At 45.9% G+C, this 15,083-nt stretch overlaps 1 protein-coding gene across 1 annotated transcript; it reads left to right on the top strand.

Annotated features, from left to right (window-relative positions):
- Positions 1-9,617: 9,617 nt before the first annotated feature.
- On the top strand, positions 9,618-14,463 carry LRIT2 (leucine rich repeat, Ig-like and transmembrane domains 2). Its single transcript, XM_075257844.1, has 3 exons — positions 9,618-9,915; positions 10,591-11,372; positions 13,401-14,463. The coding sequence occupies exons 1-3, from the start codon at positions 9,806-9,808 to the stop codon at positions 14,219-14,221; spliced, it is 1,713 nt and encodes a 570-aa protein (XP_075113945.1). The 5' UTR covers positions 9,618-9,805; the 3' UTR covers positions 14,222-14,463.
- The last annotated feature ends 620 nt before the right edge of the window (positions 14,464-15,083 follow it).

Raw genomic sequence — 15,083 nt, 5'->3', positions numbered from 1 at the left:
TCCTCTTCACTCTCTTCACCTGCCCCCCCTTCACCCTCTTCACCTGCCCCCCCTTCAACCCCCTTCACATGCCCCCGTCACCCCCTTCACCTGCCTCCCCTTCACTCTCTTCACCTGCCCCCCATTCACCCTCTTCACCTGCCCCCCCTTCAACCCCCTTCACATGCCCCCCGTCACCCCCTTCACCTGCCTCCCCTTCACCCCCTTCACCTGCCTCCCCTTCACCCCCTTCACCCCCTTCACCTGCCTCCCCTTCACCCCCTTCACCCCCTTCACCCCCTTCACCTGCCTCCCCTTCACCCCCTTCACCTGCCCCCCCTTCACCCCCTTCACCTGCCCCCCCTTCACCCCCTTCACCTGCCCCCCCCTTCACCCCCTTCACCTGCCCCCCCTTCACACCCCTTCACCTGCCCCCCCTTCACACCCCTTCACCTGCCCCCCCTTCACACCCCTTCACCTGCCCCCCCTTCACACCCTTCACCTGCCCCCCCTTCACACCCCTTCACCCGCCCCCCCTTCACCCCCCTTCACCCGCCTCCCCTTCACCCGCCCCCCCTTCACCCGCCCCCCCCTTCACCCGCCCCCCCCTTCACTCTCTTCACCTGCCCCCCCTTCACCCTCTTCACCTGCCCCCCCTTCAACCCCCTTCACATGCCCCCGTCACCCCCTTCACCTGCCCCCCCTTCACCCCCCTTCACCCGCCCCCCCCTTCACCCGCCCCCCCTTCACTCTCTTCACCTGCCCCCCCTTCACCCTCTTCACCTGCCCCCCCTTCAACCCCCTTCACATGCCCCCGTCACCCCTTCACCTGCCTCCCCCTTCACTCTCTTCACCTGCCCCCCCTTCACCCTCTTCACCTGCCCCCCCTTCAACCCCCTTCACATGCCCCCCCGTCACCCCCTTCACCTGCCTCCCCTTCACCTGCCTCCCCTTCACCCCCTTCACCCCCTTCACCTGCCTCCCCTTCACCCCCCTTCACCCCCTTCACCTGCCTCCCCTTCACCCCCTTCACCTGCCTCCCCTTCACCCCCTTCACCCCCTTCACCTGCCTCCCCTTCACCCCCTTCACCTGCCTCCCCTTCACCCCCTTCACCTGCCCCCCCTTCACCCCCTTCACCTGCCCCCCCTTCACCCCCTTCACCTGCCCCCCCTTCACCCCCTTCACCTGCCCCCCCTTCACACCCCTTCACCTGCCCCCCCTTCACACCCCTTCACCTGCCCCCCTTCACCCGCCCCCCCACCTGCCCCCCTTCACCCGCCCCCCCACCTGCCCCCCTTCACCCGCCCCCCCACCTGCCCCCCTTCACCCGCCCCCCCCACCTGCCCCCCTTCACCCGCCCCCCCTTCACCCGCCCCCCCTTCACCCCCCTTCACCCGCCCCCCCTTCACCCGCCCCCCCCTTCACCCCGCCCCCCTTCACCCCCCTTCACCCGCCCCCCCTTCACCCCCATTCACCCCCCTTCACCCGCCCCCCTTCACCCGCCCCCCTTCACCCCCCTTCACCCGCCCCCCTTCACCCCCTTCACCTGCCCCCCCTTCACCTGCCCCTCCTTCACCCCCTTCACCTGCCCCCCCTTCATGTTCCCCATTTACCTGCCCCCCTTCATGTTCCCCATTTACCTGCCCCCCTTCATGTTCCCCCTTTTTGTCCCCCCTTTACCTGCCCCCCTTCAGCTGCCCCCCCTTTACCTGCCCCCTTTCACCCCCTTTCACCCCTCTTCACCTTCCTTCACCTGCCCCCCCTTCACCCCTCTTCACCTCCCTTCACCTGCCCCCCCTTCACCCCTCTTCACCTCCCTTCACCTGCCCCCCCTTCACCCCTCTTCACCTGCCCCCCCTTCACCCCCTTTCACCACCCTTCACCTGCCCCCTCTTCACCCCTCTTCACGCCTCTTCACCCTCTTCACCTCCCCCCCTTCACCTGCCCCCCCTTCACCCCTCTTCCCCTGCCCCCCCTTCCCCTGCCCCCCCTTCACCCCTCACCTCCCTTCACCCCTCACCTCCCTTCACCCCTCACCTCCCTTCACCCCTCACCTCCCTTCACCCCTCACCTCCCTTCACCCCTCACCTCCCTTCACCTGTCTTCACCTGCCCCCCTTCACCCCTCTTCACCTCCCTTCACCTGCCCCCCTTCACCTGCCCCCCTTCACCCCTCACCTCCCTTCACCTGCCCCCCCTTCACCCCTCTTCACCTCCCTTCACCTGCCCCCCTTCACCCCTCTTCACCTGCCCCCCCCCTCCCGTCACCTGCCCCCCCCCTCCCTTCACCTGCCCCCCCTCCCTTCACCATCCCCCCCTCCTCTCACCTGCCCCCCCTCCCTTCACCTGCCCCCCCCTTCCCCTTCCCCTGCACACACAGTATTAACCCCTATAGTGTCCCCTGCACACAATATTAACCCCAATAGTGTCCCCTGCACACGCAGTATTAACCCCTATAGTGTCCAATGCACACAGTATTAACCCCAATAGTGTCCCCTGCACACGCAGTATTAACCCCTATAGTGTCCAATGCACACAGTATTAACCCCAATAGTGTCCCCTGCACACGCAGTATTAACCCCTATAGTGTCCAATGCACACAGTATTATCCCCTATAGTGTCCACTGTACACAGTATTATCTCAAGTGTCCCCTGCACACAGTATTATCTCAATAGTGTCCCCTGCACACAGTATTATCTCAATAGTGTCCCCTGCACACACAGTATTAACCCCAATAGTGTCCCCTGCACACACAGTATTATCCCCCATAGTGTCCCCTGCACACACAGTATTATCCCCCATAGTGTCCCCTGCACACACAGTATTATCCCCCATAGTGTCCCCTGCACACACGGTATTATCCCCAATAATGTCCCCTGCACACACGGTATTAACCCCAATAGTGTCCCCTTCACACACGGTATTAACCCTATAGTGTCCAATGCACACAGTATTATCCCCCATAGTGTCCCCTGCACACACACTATTATCCCCCATAGTGTCCCCTGCAGATAGTATTATCCCTCATAGTGTCCCCTGCACACACAGAATTATCCCCCATAGTGTCCTCTGCGCACACACAGTATTATCCCCCCATGGTGTCCCCTGCACACACTATTATCCCCCTTAATGTCCCCTGCAGATAGTATTATACCCCATAGTGGCCCCTGCACACAGTATTAACCCCAATAGCGTCCCATGCATACATAGTATTAACCCTAATAGTGTCGCCTGCACACAGTATTAACCCCAATAGTGTCCCCTGAACACACAGTATTAATCCCTATAGTGTCCAATGCACACAGTATTATCCCAATAGTGTCCCCTGCAGATAGTATTATCCCCCATATTGTCCCCTGCACACATAGTATTATCCCCAATAGTGTCCCCTGCACACACAGTATTAACCCCAATAGTGTCCCCTGCACACACAGTATTAACCCCTATAGTGTCTAATGCACACAGTATTATCCCAATAGTGTCCCCTGCACACACAGTATTAACCCCAATAGTGTCCCCTGCACACACAGTATTAACCCCAATAGTGTCTCCTGCACACAGTATTATCCCCCATAGTGTCCCCTGCACACACACTATTATCCCCCATAGTGTCCCCTGCAGATAGTATTATCCCTCATAGTGTCCCCTGCACACACAGTATTATCCCCCATAGTGTCCTCTGCGCACACACAGTATTATCCCCCATGGTGTCCCCTGCACACACAGTATTATCCCCCATGGTGTCCCCTGCACACACTATTATCCCCCTTAATGTCCCCTGCAGATAGTATTATACCCCATAGTGGCCCCTGCACACAGTATTAACCCCAATAGCGTCCCATGCATACATAGTATTAACCCTAATAGTGTCGCCTGCACACAGTATTAACCCCAATAGTGTCCCCTGAACACACAGTATTAATCCCTATAGTGTCCAATGCACACAGTATTATCCCAATAGTGTCCCCTGCAGATAGTATTATCCCCCATATTGTCCCCTGCACACATAGTATTATCCCCAATAGTGTCCCCTGCACACACAGTATTAACCCCAATAGTGTCCCCTGCACACACAGTATTAACCCCTATAGTGTCCAATGCACACAGTATTATCCCAATAGTGTCCCCTGCACACACAGTATTAACCCCAATAGTGTCCCCTGCATACATAGTATTAACCCCAATAGTGTCCCCTGCACACACAGTATTAACCCCTATAGTGTCCAATGCACACAGTATTATCCCAATAGTGTCCCCTGCACACACAGTATTAACCCCAATAGTGTCCCCTGCACACACAGTATTAACCCCAATAGTGTCTCCTGCACACAGTATTATCCCCCATAGTGTCCCTGCACACAGTATTATAGCCCATAGTGGACACCCATAAACAATTATTATACTCTGGGGTCGAAGACCTGAGGGAATAAAAACATTTAAAAAAACATTAAAAAAAACCAGAAACAGTTGCTTACCTGTTCCCCGACTCCTAGGCTGTCGGCCACCGCTCTTGTCCTGCTTTAATGACGTCGGAAGTCACATGACCATATCTGACATGTCATTGATATATACCTGTGTTTATTGCTCCTAGATCGCGTCTGATGAAGGTCTAAGGACCGAAACGTCATATCCAATAGATCTAGCCTGTCTTTCTATGCCAATATTTTGCATTGTGTCAAAAGGCGTTAACTATATTGTAAAATAAATCTCTATATTCCTTTGATCACAAAACAGTGTGTGCAGCAAAATCTATTTTCACTAGTATATTTGGGTCGAAGGACCTTTTTTCGCTAGCACCACATATAATTTTAGAGTGTGCGGTACCATTGACTTTTTTGCTGCTTAATGACGTCGGAAGTCACATGACCCGGGAAGCAGACCCGGGTCATGTGACGTCAGAGACATCAGACACGAATGACGGAGGCCTGGCAGGATCGTGGAGAGGTAAGTAACACTGTTTGTTATGTTCCCTTACCTCTCCCGGTCCGCTGATCATTATACTCAGGGATCTGCACCTCCGCTGCCTCTATGGTAGTTACGCCACTGGGCCCGGTGGAGGAGAGTATACATGATAAACCGTCTTACTCACCTCTCCTGGCTCTGATGCTGCATCTGGCAGCGCATTGATGTAATTTTTAGGCCTCCTTAATAATGTCTGTGATCTTGGAGGACTCATAAATTGTCATGGGGTAATAGTCACCTTACAATAATCTGGTGAGGTACAATCAACGCTGAGGCCCAATCACAAGCTGCATTCGAAATTTGATAATTTGCAATGAAAACTGTAAGATCTGCTATGGGATATCATACAGTGCGGAGGGACCAATATGGGGCATTTTCTATATCGAGGGCTGATATCAGACTATATCCTGTATGGAGGCCACCATGGGACATTATGCTGTGTGAAGGGGCCACTATGGGACATTATACTGTGTGTACTATGGGACATTATTCTTAAAGGGGTTGTACAAGATTTGGAAAACTGTGGAGGGGCCGGGGGCAGGTGGTGGCCTAAGGTCACTAGCACTTACTCTAAAGAGGAAGCTATATCGTGGAGGGCCAGTAAATGGAACATTACATTTTGTAGGGACCAGTGAAGGGAGTGTTATAAAGCATGGGGGCAATTAAATGGGGTGTTATACCACATGAGGGCCAGTAAATGGGGCGTTGTAACTTGTGGGCATTAATAAAGGGGGGTATGCCTTGTGGGGGCCAGGAAAGAGGAGCCCAGTCAAAAGTTTGCAGTGGGGCCCAGTTATGCCCCTTGGAGCATAGTTATAGGGTTTGTCGTAGGAGCAGTTGCATTTCTTTTACACAAAAGGTTATGAACAAGAAAACTGTGAGAAACAACTTCAGCCATTCTACAGCGTACACAAGAGGGCGACAAAGATTGCTGTATGTGTCCACTATCCGCTGACTAATCCTGATAGAGCTACAAAGAGATTTTAACCCTCTAATCTCTGGAAGTGTTAGACCCCCACGTAAAAATTTCACCTTTTAGTAGATTTCATTTCTAAGGCTTCATTGTTTTGCGTTCTTATTCTACTCAACTCTTATGTTATTATTTCTTTGCATGACAAGTAAGGGTTCCCTGTTTGAGCAAATTTTTTTTTTTTTTTCTATTGTAAGTCTCCTATAGGAAATAAATTGTATAAAAGGGGGGAAAAAGTAACATCTGTATTGTGAAGATTGTTTTTTGTCCCTTCTGTTTTGATTTTGCAAAGATGTTCTCATTTCGACATGATAGCTATTAAAGCTTGAACTTCTCTTTAGTGTATCTTACTCTAGGTTCTCACCTGCGCTCAGTTTCTGTTCTTCGAGTACACTTGGGGACCCAAAAACAGAAACTCTTATAGCTCTTATAAAGCAGTTACACATGGAAACCTGCAGACCCCATAGACCAGTGATGGTGAACCTTTTAGAGACCGAGTGCCCAAACTGCAACCCAAAACCCACTAATTTATCACAAAGTGCCAACATGGCAATTTAACCTTAATAATGTGCGGATCCACAATTGCACACAATTACAGACCTGCAAAATATGGTCATACGAATGGGGCTTTATAGAGCTTTCTGCTCCACTGTGACCCCCACACAGTACAATCTGCTCCACAGTGGCCCCCACATAGTATAATCTGCTGCACAGTGGTCCCCACACAGTCCAATCAGTCCACAGTGGTCCCCACATAGTACAATCTGCTCCACAGTGACCCCCATACACAGTACAATCTGCTCCACAGTGACCCCCATACACAGTACAATCTGCTCCACAGTGGCCCCCACACAGTTTAATCTGTTCCACGGATGGGTGCCCAAAGAGAGGGCTCTGAGTGCCACCTCTGGCACCCATGCGTCGTTCGCCATGACGTCCATAGATTATAATCGAGTCCAACTGGGTTTTCACCCCAAAAATGCAGAGAGAAAAGTACAGTTTGCAGGACCTTTGTCTTTGCATTTTTCAAGCTGAATGGGGGACAGAATCCCCAAACGGAATCTGGGCATAAGTGTGAATCTAGCCTTAGACTCTGCTTGGGTTGGATTTTAGCCAATAACATGAACTATTACCAATTTTTTTTTCAAATTACTATCTATAGTTTACGTATTCTATTAAACCTTGTTATGACCGCAAGCCTTGTTTTTGTATCATGGTCTGTTTCATATGTTCATTTTTATCGATTACTAACTGTAGTTCCTGGTGCCTGTTTTTTTGGCCCCGTGTATTCTATTTCTTCATCTCATCTTCTGGTTTGTTGTATCCGGTTCACACTCCTAGTATAGACCACTGGCTTCATCGTTGGCATCTTGTCAGCTCCAGATAGAATGCATATGCTGAAAATAGGGGATTTGTCTGGGAACCATGAACTAGAAATCCAACTGGAAAAGTCCTTTCCTTAAAGGCAAACATGTAGAGATTCATTTGACTCTGCAAATCAGTTTAGACAGTGAGTTGGTGAGAACTAAGAACATAAAAATCCCATGGATACCAAGAAGCATTGCTCTCCTTACCTGCTTGAGGATGTCTATGAACTTTCAACTTTCCTAAGGATGGGCCAACAATATGTGATGGGCCAACAATATGTAACTCAGGCTTATTACAAGAACCCCTTAAAGGGAGTCTGTCAGAACTCAGCCTATCAGCCCAGTCCTAAGTTAGTGTCACCTAAATCAAATGTCTTGACCCTATCTATCTGCAGGATTGGGTCAATGTTGGGCCCTGGTGACAGATTCCCTTTCAGGGATATTTTGTATCATTGTGTTTTAATCTATCTTGAAAACATCATCATCCATTACAAGTTTCAATATCTGCATTTTTACTCAATTTTAATGCTGCATGAATATTTTCTTTATGACAATTCGGAAACATATGTGTAAGACAAACAGGAGCTCCTGTTCTTGGTTACATCACTTACCTATTGGGTCACTGTATGGAATGGGTTAAGTCGCTTTAGTTCACAAATATCCTCAGTCAATCTGTCTCAAGGTTCTTTATAGGTTACTTGGGTTCACCAATAATAGAAGTTTTTCCAGAATTGGAAAATGTGAAAATGAGCTAAGTTTGAAGATTTGACCCGATTCTGGTTTTTCTTCAGCCCTCGTATTCCATCATCCAGACCTAACAGAATATTTGGATTGGTTCTGTCTTGGCAGTCCAGGAGAAACATACAATGTTTCTTCTCCAAGAAACATATTAATGACTGGACTCTTGTCTTTTAACAATATAAACTATAATAACATAAGATAATATAATCCTTTAATAATCCCACAGTGGGGCAATTTCATTATGTTACAGCAGCATAGTAATACAGGTACAGGATAATATACAGTAATATATTACAGAAGTAGACACACATAAGCTGAGAAGAGAAGATATACTAGGAGTCCATAGCAGCTAAGGGACAGAAGAAGAAAGAAGGAAGACTTCATAATCATAATCATTTAGTTTTCTGTGCGGAGTGATCTTCGCTTGGTCTTATGTAGATTATACAGCCTGGTCATGGTTGGAAGGAAAGACTTGCGATAGCTCCTTCTCACACTTGGGGTGAAGCAGACAGTCACTTACAGTGCTGCCAAGTGCCATCAAGGTCTCATACATGGGGTGGGATTTGTTCTTCCGCATGGAGCTCACCACAGACAGTATCCTTCTGTCACCCACCACCTGTACTGGGTCCAGGGGGCTCCCCAGGACAGAGCTGGCCCTCCTGATCAGCCTGTCAAGTCTATTTCTGTCCCTGAGAAGGAAATATTCTAATTATTGCATTTGATACTTTGCAAAATAACCCAAAGTAACCCAATTGGTATATGTCATTAGAAAAGCCCATACATCCTGTGGTCCATCATCATTCAGCACAAGCATGTTCAGTTTCTTTTCTATTCTCTTACACTGGTCATTAGATCAGGGCCATATAACCATGCATGTGCTGTCCTAGTAGGTGGGGCATGGAAGTACATGAAGAATTTTTGGGACATGGAGTGCACAGCACAAGGTCCACCTAGGAGATATAGACTGTCAATGCTCCATGGAAAGGCTGAGAACTGATATAATGGTGGAGGATACAGAACTTGGAGGGGAGGGCACATAAGAGGTGGGTGAAGTCACTGTCACTGGTGTATCCACGGGGTTGTATGTTGGGATATCCAAGGAAACGTTAAATATAACATTATCCCTACAATTCTTAAGTCAACGTATCTGTAAGCAATACGAATCAACTACATTGTATACATTTTGTATCTTTAATCCTGTTTCATAGCTGGTATACAAACAGTAGCATACAAAAGCCGCATTTCCGCAACGTAGGGACGTAGATTTAGGCTCCCCAGCACCCCAAACTCCAGTGCAACTTTGCATAGTATGTAGTGAATGAGACAAAAACAATCTCTGCAGGATAGAAATACAGAGATATTATAAGAAGGAAACGCGTGAGTAGGATCAATGTAAAGAACAATACCGCACAGCAGGGGAAGTACAATGTATGTAGTATGTGTTACAAAGTACCGTGCTGTTGTAATACAGGGATCATACAGATTAGTGATGGAAGGGGGTTGGAAGCGGATTTGCACAACGTATTTCTGAAAAGAAACGCCTACTGAGCTCTAATTTAGAATTTTTCTAAGAAGCCATCTTAAAAAGGGAAATGTCCAGATATTTTACTACCTCACCAAAAATAAGTGTGAGTGTAAAACTGAACCTTCACCTTAGATTTGTGTCAATGTCTTTATTAGCCACTTGCTCTGATTGAAGGAAGATTACTGTTAATAGGATTTACGACTTGGAACCAGTCTTCTTGTCTCTCAGAATAGGAGTGGAGTATTTACCCAAGAAAGAATATGGATGCAGCTTGGCACCTCATTCTGTTGCTACTTCTCTTCTCAGAATTTGGCTTGGCGTCTCCGTCTTGTGTAACCGGATGCTCTTGCTCGAATGACACTTTTGGGCGGTAAGTAATGGATGTCCCTATTGCAGATCTCCCTTACTAGATATAGTACAGAACAACTTATCTATATATCATCTGAATCTTTATGTTTATTTTAGAACATTGATGTTTTACTGGTAGATCCTTTCCATGACCAATGTCCTAAAGTAATATATAATATAATTCACTTTTAATTCACGATTGTGGTGACTGTAGAAGAAATGGATTTATTGACAACCATTATAATATTTATAATAGTATTGTTTCTAGTTGACCCATAATGGTAGTCTATTCTGAATTTGCTCTTATTATATGTTGGTATATATTATATTATATATTATATTATATTGTTGGCTGCTTATATAGGTAACATTCTGAACTATTCAGCAAAACTAAGAATTGCAAATCAGAACTTCCACCGAATATTGGAAAGATCTAAGATCAGGAGTTGTCTACCGTATACCAAATAATAGTAATTATAGTAGTTATCATCACCCAAATGGTTGACCCCATTCTTTAGTGCTTGAAGTATGTTTGCATCACGATAATATTAGGAATGGTGCAGGCGACACTTTGGGCCCTACAGATAAAGACTAAGTATTGTAGAAATATTAAACTAACACCCAATAACATACCGTAATAACTTTATCCAGTGCACATAAACGCATTCCATAATCTTCTCTTGCATCGTCCTTACAGGAGTCTACTTTGCATGTCCTCGTCTCTAACCAAAATTCCAGATGACATTCCTCCAGATATTCGCAAAATCAGAATAGAAAAGTGTCACCTCACCGAGCTCTCGCGAGGGTTGTTCGGTGGGGTTCGCTCTTTAGAATACCTTTGGCTAAATTTTAATAACATTACTCTTATGCAATTGAAAAGCTTGGAAGACCTTAAAAGTTTGAAGGAACTGAGACTACAAGGAAACAAATTGAGATCAGTGCCCTGGACTGCATTTCTAGACACCCCTGCTTTAAGGATATTGGACCTCAAACACAACAGATTAGATGTTCTTCCAGAACATGCATTGAAGTTTCTGTCCAACCTGACCTACTTAGACCTGTCCTTCAATCAGCTTACCATCATCTCTAAAGAGGTTTTCTCCAACTGGCCCTTGTATCAAAAAGCACACGCATTAGAGAGAACTGAAATATTTACCAATGTAGTTTTGGCCTTACAAGACAACCCTTGGATGTGTGATTGTCGTCTTAAAGGCTTTGTCAATTTTGTAAAAACTGTCAGCCCACCCATTATATTGATGAATTCCTACTTGACCTGTGCAAGTCCAGATTACAGAGCTGGCAAGTTTTTTCATGAACTGGAATTAAAAAGTTGCATGAAACCAACAACCAACTCAATGGTGTCCAATGTCACTGTACAAGTGGGGATGAATGTTACATTGGTCTGCTTCATAACAGCAAGTCCTACACCATTGATATTATGGACTTATGGATTCAAATCAAACATCAAACCACATAATGGTAAGTTGCAATGAAGAAGTTTATTTGGGGGTGTAACAAGTAACCCTGGGGTCCTATAGCAAAACTTGTAATGGAGCGCCACTCTACCATGACCACCTTAAGCAGCAAGTTCACAACATGAAAAGGGTACAAATATTTTGGTCTCCTTTATACATTGAAACAATGCAGTGATGTCACATTACTGGGATAATGCACAAAGTAATGTCATAGTATAAGATTAATGCACACAGTGATGTCACAGTACAGGGATAATACACACAGTGATGTTACAGTACAGGGATAATACCCACAGTGATGTCACAGTACAGAGATAATACCCACAGTGATGTCACAGTACAGGGATAATACACACAGTGATGTCACAGTACAGGGATAATACCCACAGTGATGTCACAGTACAGAGATAATACACACAGTGATGTCACAGTACAGAGATAATACACACAGTGATGTTACAGTACAGGGATAATACACACAGTGATGTCACAGTACAGGATGATACACACAGTGATGTCACAGTACAGGGATAATACACACAGTGATGTTACAGTACAGGGATAATACCCACAGTGATGTCACAGTACAGAGATAATACCCACAGTGATGTCACAGTACAGGGATAATACACACAGTGATGTCACAGTACAGGGATAATACCCACAGTGATGTCACAGTACAGAGATAATACACACAGTGATGTCACAGTACAGGAATAATACACACAGTGATGTCACAGTACAGAGATAATACACAGAGTGATGTCACAGTACAGGATGATACACACAGTGATGTCACAGTACAGGGATAATACACACAGTGATGTCACAGTACAGAGATAATACACAGTGATGTCACAGTACGGTTATAATGTACACAGTGATGTCACAGTACAGAGATAATACACACAGTGATGTCACAGTACAGAGATAATACACACAGTGATGTCACAGTACAGGAATAATACACACAGTGATGTCACAGTACAGAGATAATACACAGAGTGATGTCACAGTACAGGGATAATACACACAGTGATGTCACAGTACAGAGATAATACACACAGTGATGTCACAGTACAGAGATAATACACAGTGATGTCACAGTACGGTTATAATGTACACAGTGATGTCACAGTACGGTTATGTACACAGTGATGTCACAGTACGGGGATAATACACACAGTGATGTCACAGTACGGGGATAATGAATACAGTGATGTCACAATATGGTTGCAATGTACACAGTGATGTCACAGTATAGAGACACTATACATAGTGATGTCACAGTACAAGAATAATGCACCATATGACATTTTATCATATGAATAATCCACACACAAAAGATTACTGTGTACACTATGACATCACAGCATATGAAATAACTAATTATAATGATGTCACATGTAGGCATTATGATGTTCCAGTAAAGTAATGGAGGAGTATTGAGTTTTCCCCATCCCCTTCTATCATCCATAGTTATCAGTAATTGCACCCTAGGGCTCAGCAGAAATGGGCTCCGTTGGCTTAGTTGTTTGCCCCCATAGCAGCTACTATGTCTGCCACCCTGGTCTTGCCTTGTCCTAGTAATAGTGCAAACATATTGTGCAGCACATTTCTGATGTTATCTTTACTATCACAGATGTCTGTTTCCAGTAAACTTTAATGCTAAATTTGCCATCTTACACCAAGTATGATAAGTGCCCACTGTACTCACCTGGTGTTTCTTTACAGAGGACTGGGTTGGTTTATATTTCATGTATTGGAGTAGAGTCAGGAGAGGAGCCGGGGACCCTAATACAGATAAGCAGTAGGGAGACCACTTGGTCCTACCTTGATATCTGCACATGTATAGAATAGACAAAGGAAATTATGTATTATAAATACAAATAATAACTAAGTTTTAGTAGGGGGAATACCGTTTTGTAAGGTAACCGCGGTAAGAGCCATTGAGTTGCTGTGCACTTTGTATTCAGAATTAGCAAACAATATATCAAGCATTCCAGTATAGTCACTGCTTTTCTTTTCACAGTGTCCACCATCTTGATAGATGAAGAGAGCATGAAATCGGAGCTGGTTATCCCGGTGGTGCATCTTGCTGATGGTGGAGTCTACAACTGTTTAGCCAAAAATTTCCTAGGCAACTCTACTTCTTCAATTTTTTTACACGTTCAGTCTCCAAAGGCAGGAGATCCCTCCATGATCCCTACATACTCCTTAAGTCCATCATTGTCTTCAGACGAGAATGTCTTCATCGATATAAGAATCGCCAAGCAGACCGTTTACGGAATATCTTTAGAATGGTTTGCCGTGACGGAGAATCCGAGTGAAACGTGGTATACTATTTATTTTGGCAAATATGACGACAAGGAGAAAGATATTATAAATATCGGTCCGGGAATTTATACGTATTCTGTCAATGATTTGCTTCCAACCACTAAATATGAAATTTGTATCACGTTAAAAAGTCAACGACCCCGGAAGGGACAATGCATTGTGTTCATGACTGGAAGTGACATCAGTGAATTGGAACAGAGGGAGAAACTCATCCATATAATAGTTATTGTATGTGCCATGGTGTTAGCTGTGCCGGCTGGAATGTACGCCTGCACCACAGAGACCAGACTCAACTGCATCGAGAAATGCCTAGGTCTGTGCCGGAGAAGACATAAGGCTCAGAAGAACCTCAAGAAGGATAACAATAAAGAAAGCACATTTGACAGCTTGCAGGCCAGCAGTGACGAAGGACTATGCCAGAGGGAAGTCAATGAAGAAAACCGGCGGCGGCGATGTTCAGAGGAAAAACTTAATAAAGCTAAGCCAGAGAACAAGAACCCAGCTGAGCTGTACTAAAACAGCGTTCCTTGTTGCCTAACAGACCGTATATATGCAGCTCAAGCACACATTACAAAATGTTATCTCCAAAGTAAAGAAAAATTGGGCACAACCCTGCACATTGGTGGAGGTGGAAATGTTTACACACCGGACAGGACTTCCAACATTGTTAATATTCCGACCTACGGTTTTTGGCTTACACGTATGTCATGTTTATTTACTGGAACACATCATTGTTGTAGGACTAATGCGCTCGGCACAACCTCTACAGTTTACTACTTTGCTACGCTGAGCCAAATACAACTAAAGATGATATCTGTTCTTTGGATACAATGCGGAACAGGTTAAAGGGAATCTGTAGAGATCAGGATATTGCTGTTTTGGTGAATATGCACATGAGCTATTTGGAGCAACTAGACTGTTGCCACTTACCTTTTTCGGGTACCTGCAATACTGCTCCAAAGAACTCATTTACATATTGACCAAACATCTATAGCTTAGCAACATAATTCAACATTTGATTCAGATGAACCTAACCTATCTGCAGGGGTAGGTTCATATCCTGGGTTCTGTTCACCAACTCTCTTTAAAGGTGGCCATAGCCATGAGCCTCATGGGGTTTTTTGCCTTCACCTGGATCAACACTGTAGGGATTGTAGGGTTATAGGTTGGACTTGATGGACTAATGTCTTTATCCAACCTCATCAACTATGTAACTATGAGATAGCAACCTAAGGGCTAGTTCATACAGAGTCAAATGGGCTGGATTTTGACGTGGAATCTGGCTAAAAAAAACACCTCCCATTGAAATCAATGGGAGCTGGTCATTTCCTTTTTCCGCTCACAGAAAAAAAAAAGAAGCGAGCTGCTCTTCCTTCAG

The sequence above is a fragment of the Leptodactylus fuscus genome, chromosome 10, assembly GCF_031893055.1.
Source record: "Leptodactylus fuscus isolate aLepFus1 chromosome 10, aLepFus1.hap2, whole genome shotgun sequence".
NCBI classification, from domain to species: domain Eukaryota; kingdom Metazoa; phylum Chordata; class Amphibia; order Anura; family Leptodactylidae; genus Leptodactylus; species Leptodactylus fuscus.
The sequence above is the reverse complement of the archived record's forward strand: the minus strand, read 5'-3'. Positions and strand labels throughout refer to the sequence as shown.

What these genes read in the sequence shown, in the direction of transcription:
- LRIT2 (XM_075257844.1), top strand. Translation starts at nt 9,806, where the DNA reads ATGGATGCAGCTTGGCACCTCATTCTGTTGCTACTTCTCTTCTCAGAA. An exon ending in TCGAATGACACTTTTGGGCG is followed by an intron (nt 9,916 to 10,590) that starts GTAAGTAATGGA and finishes TCGTCCTTACAG; the next exon opens with GAGTCTACTTTGCATGTCCT. An exon ending in AAACATCAAACCACATAATG is followed by an intron (nt 11,373 to 13,400) that starts GTAAGTTGCAAT and finishes TTCTTTTCACAG; the next exon opens with TGTCCACCATCTTGATAGAT.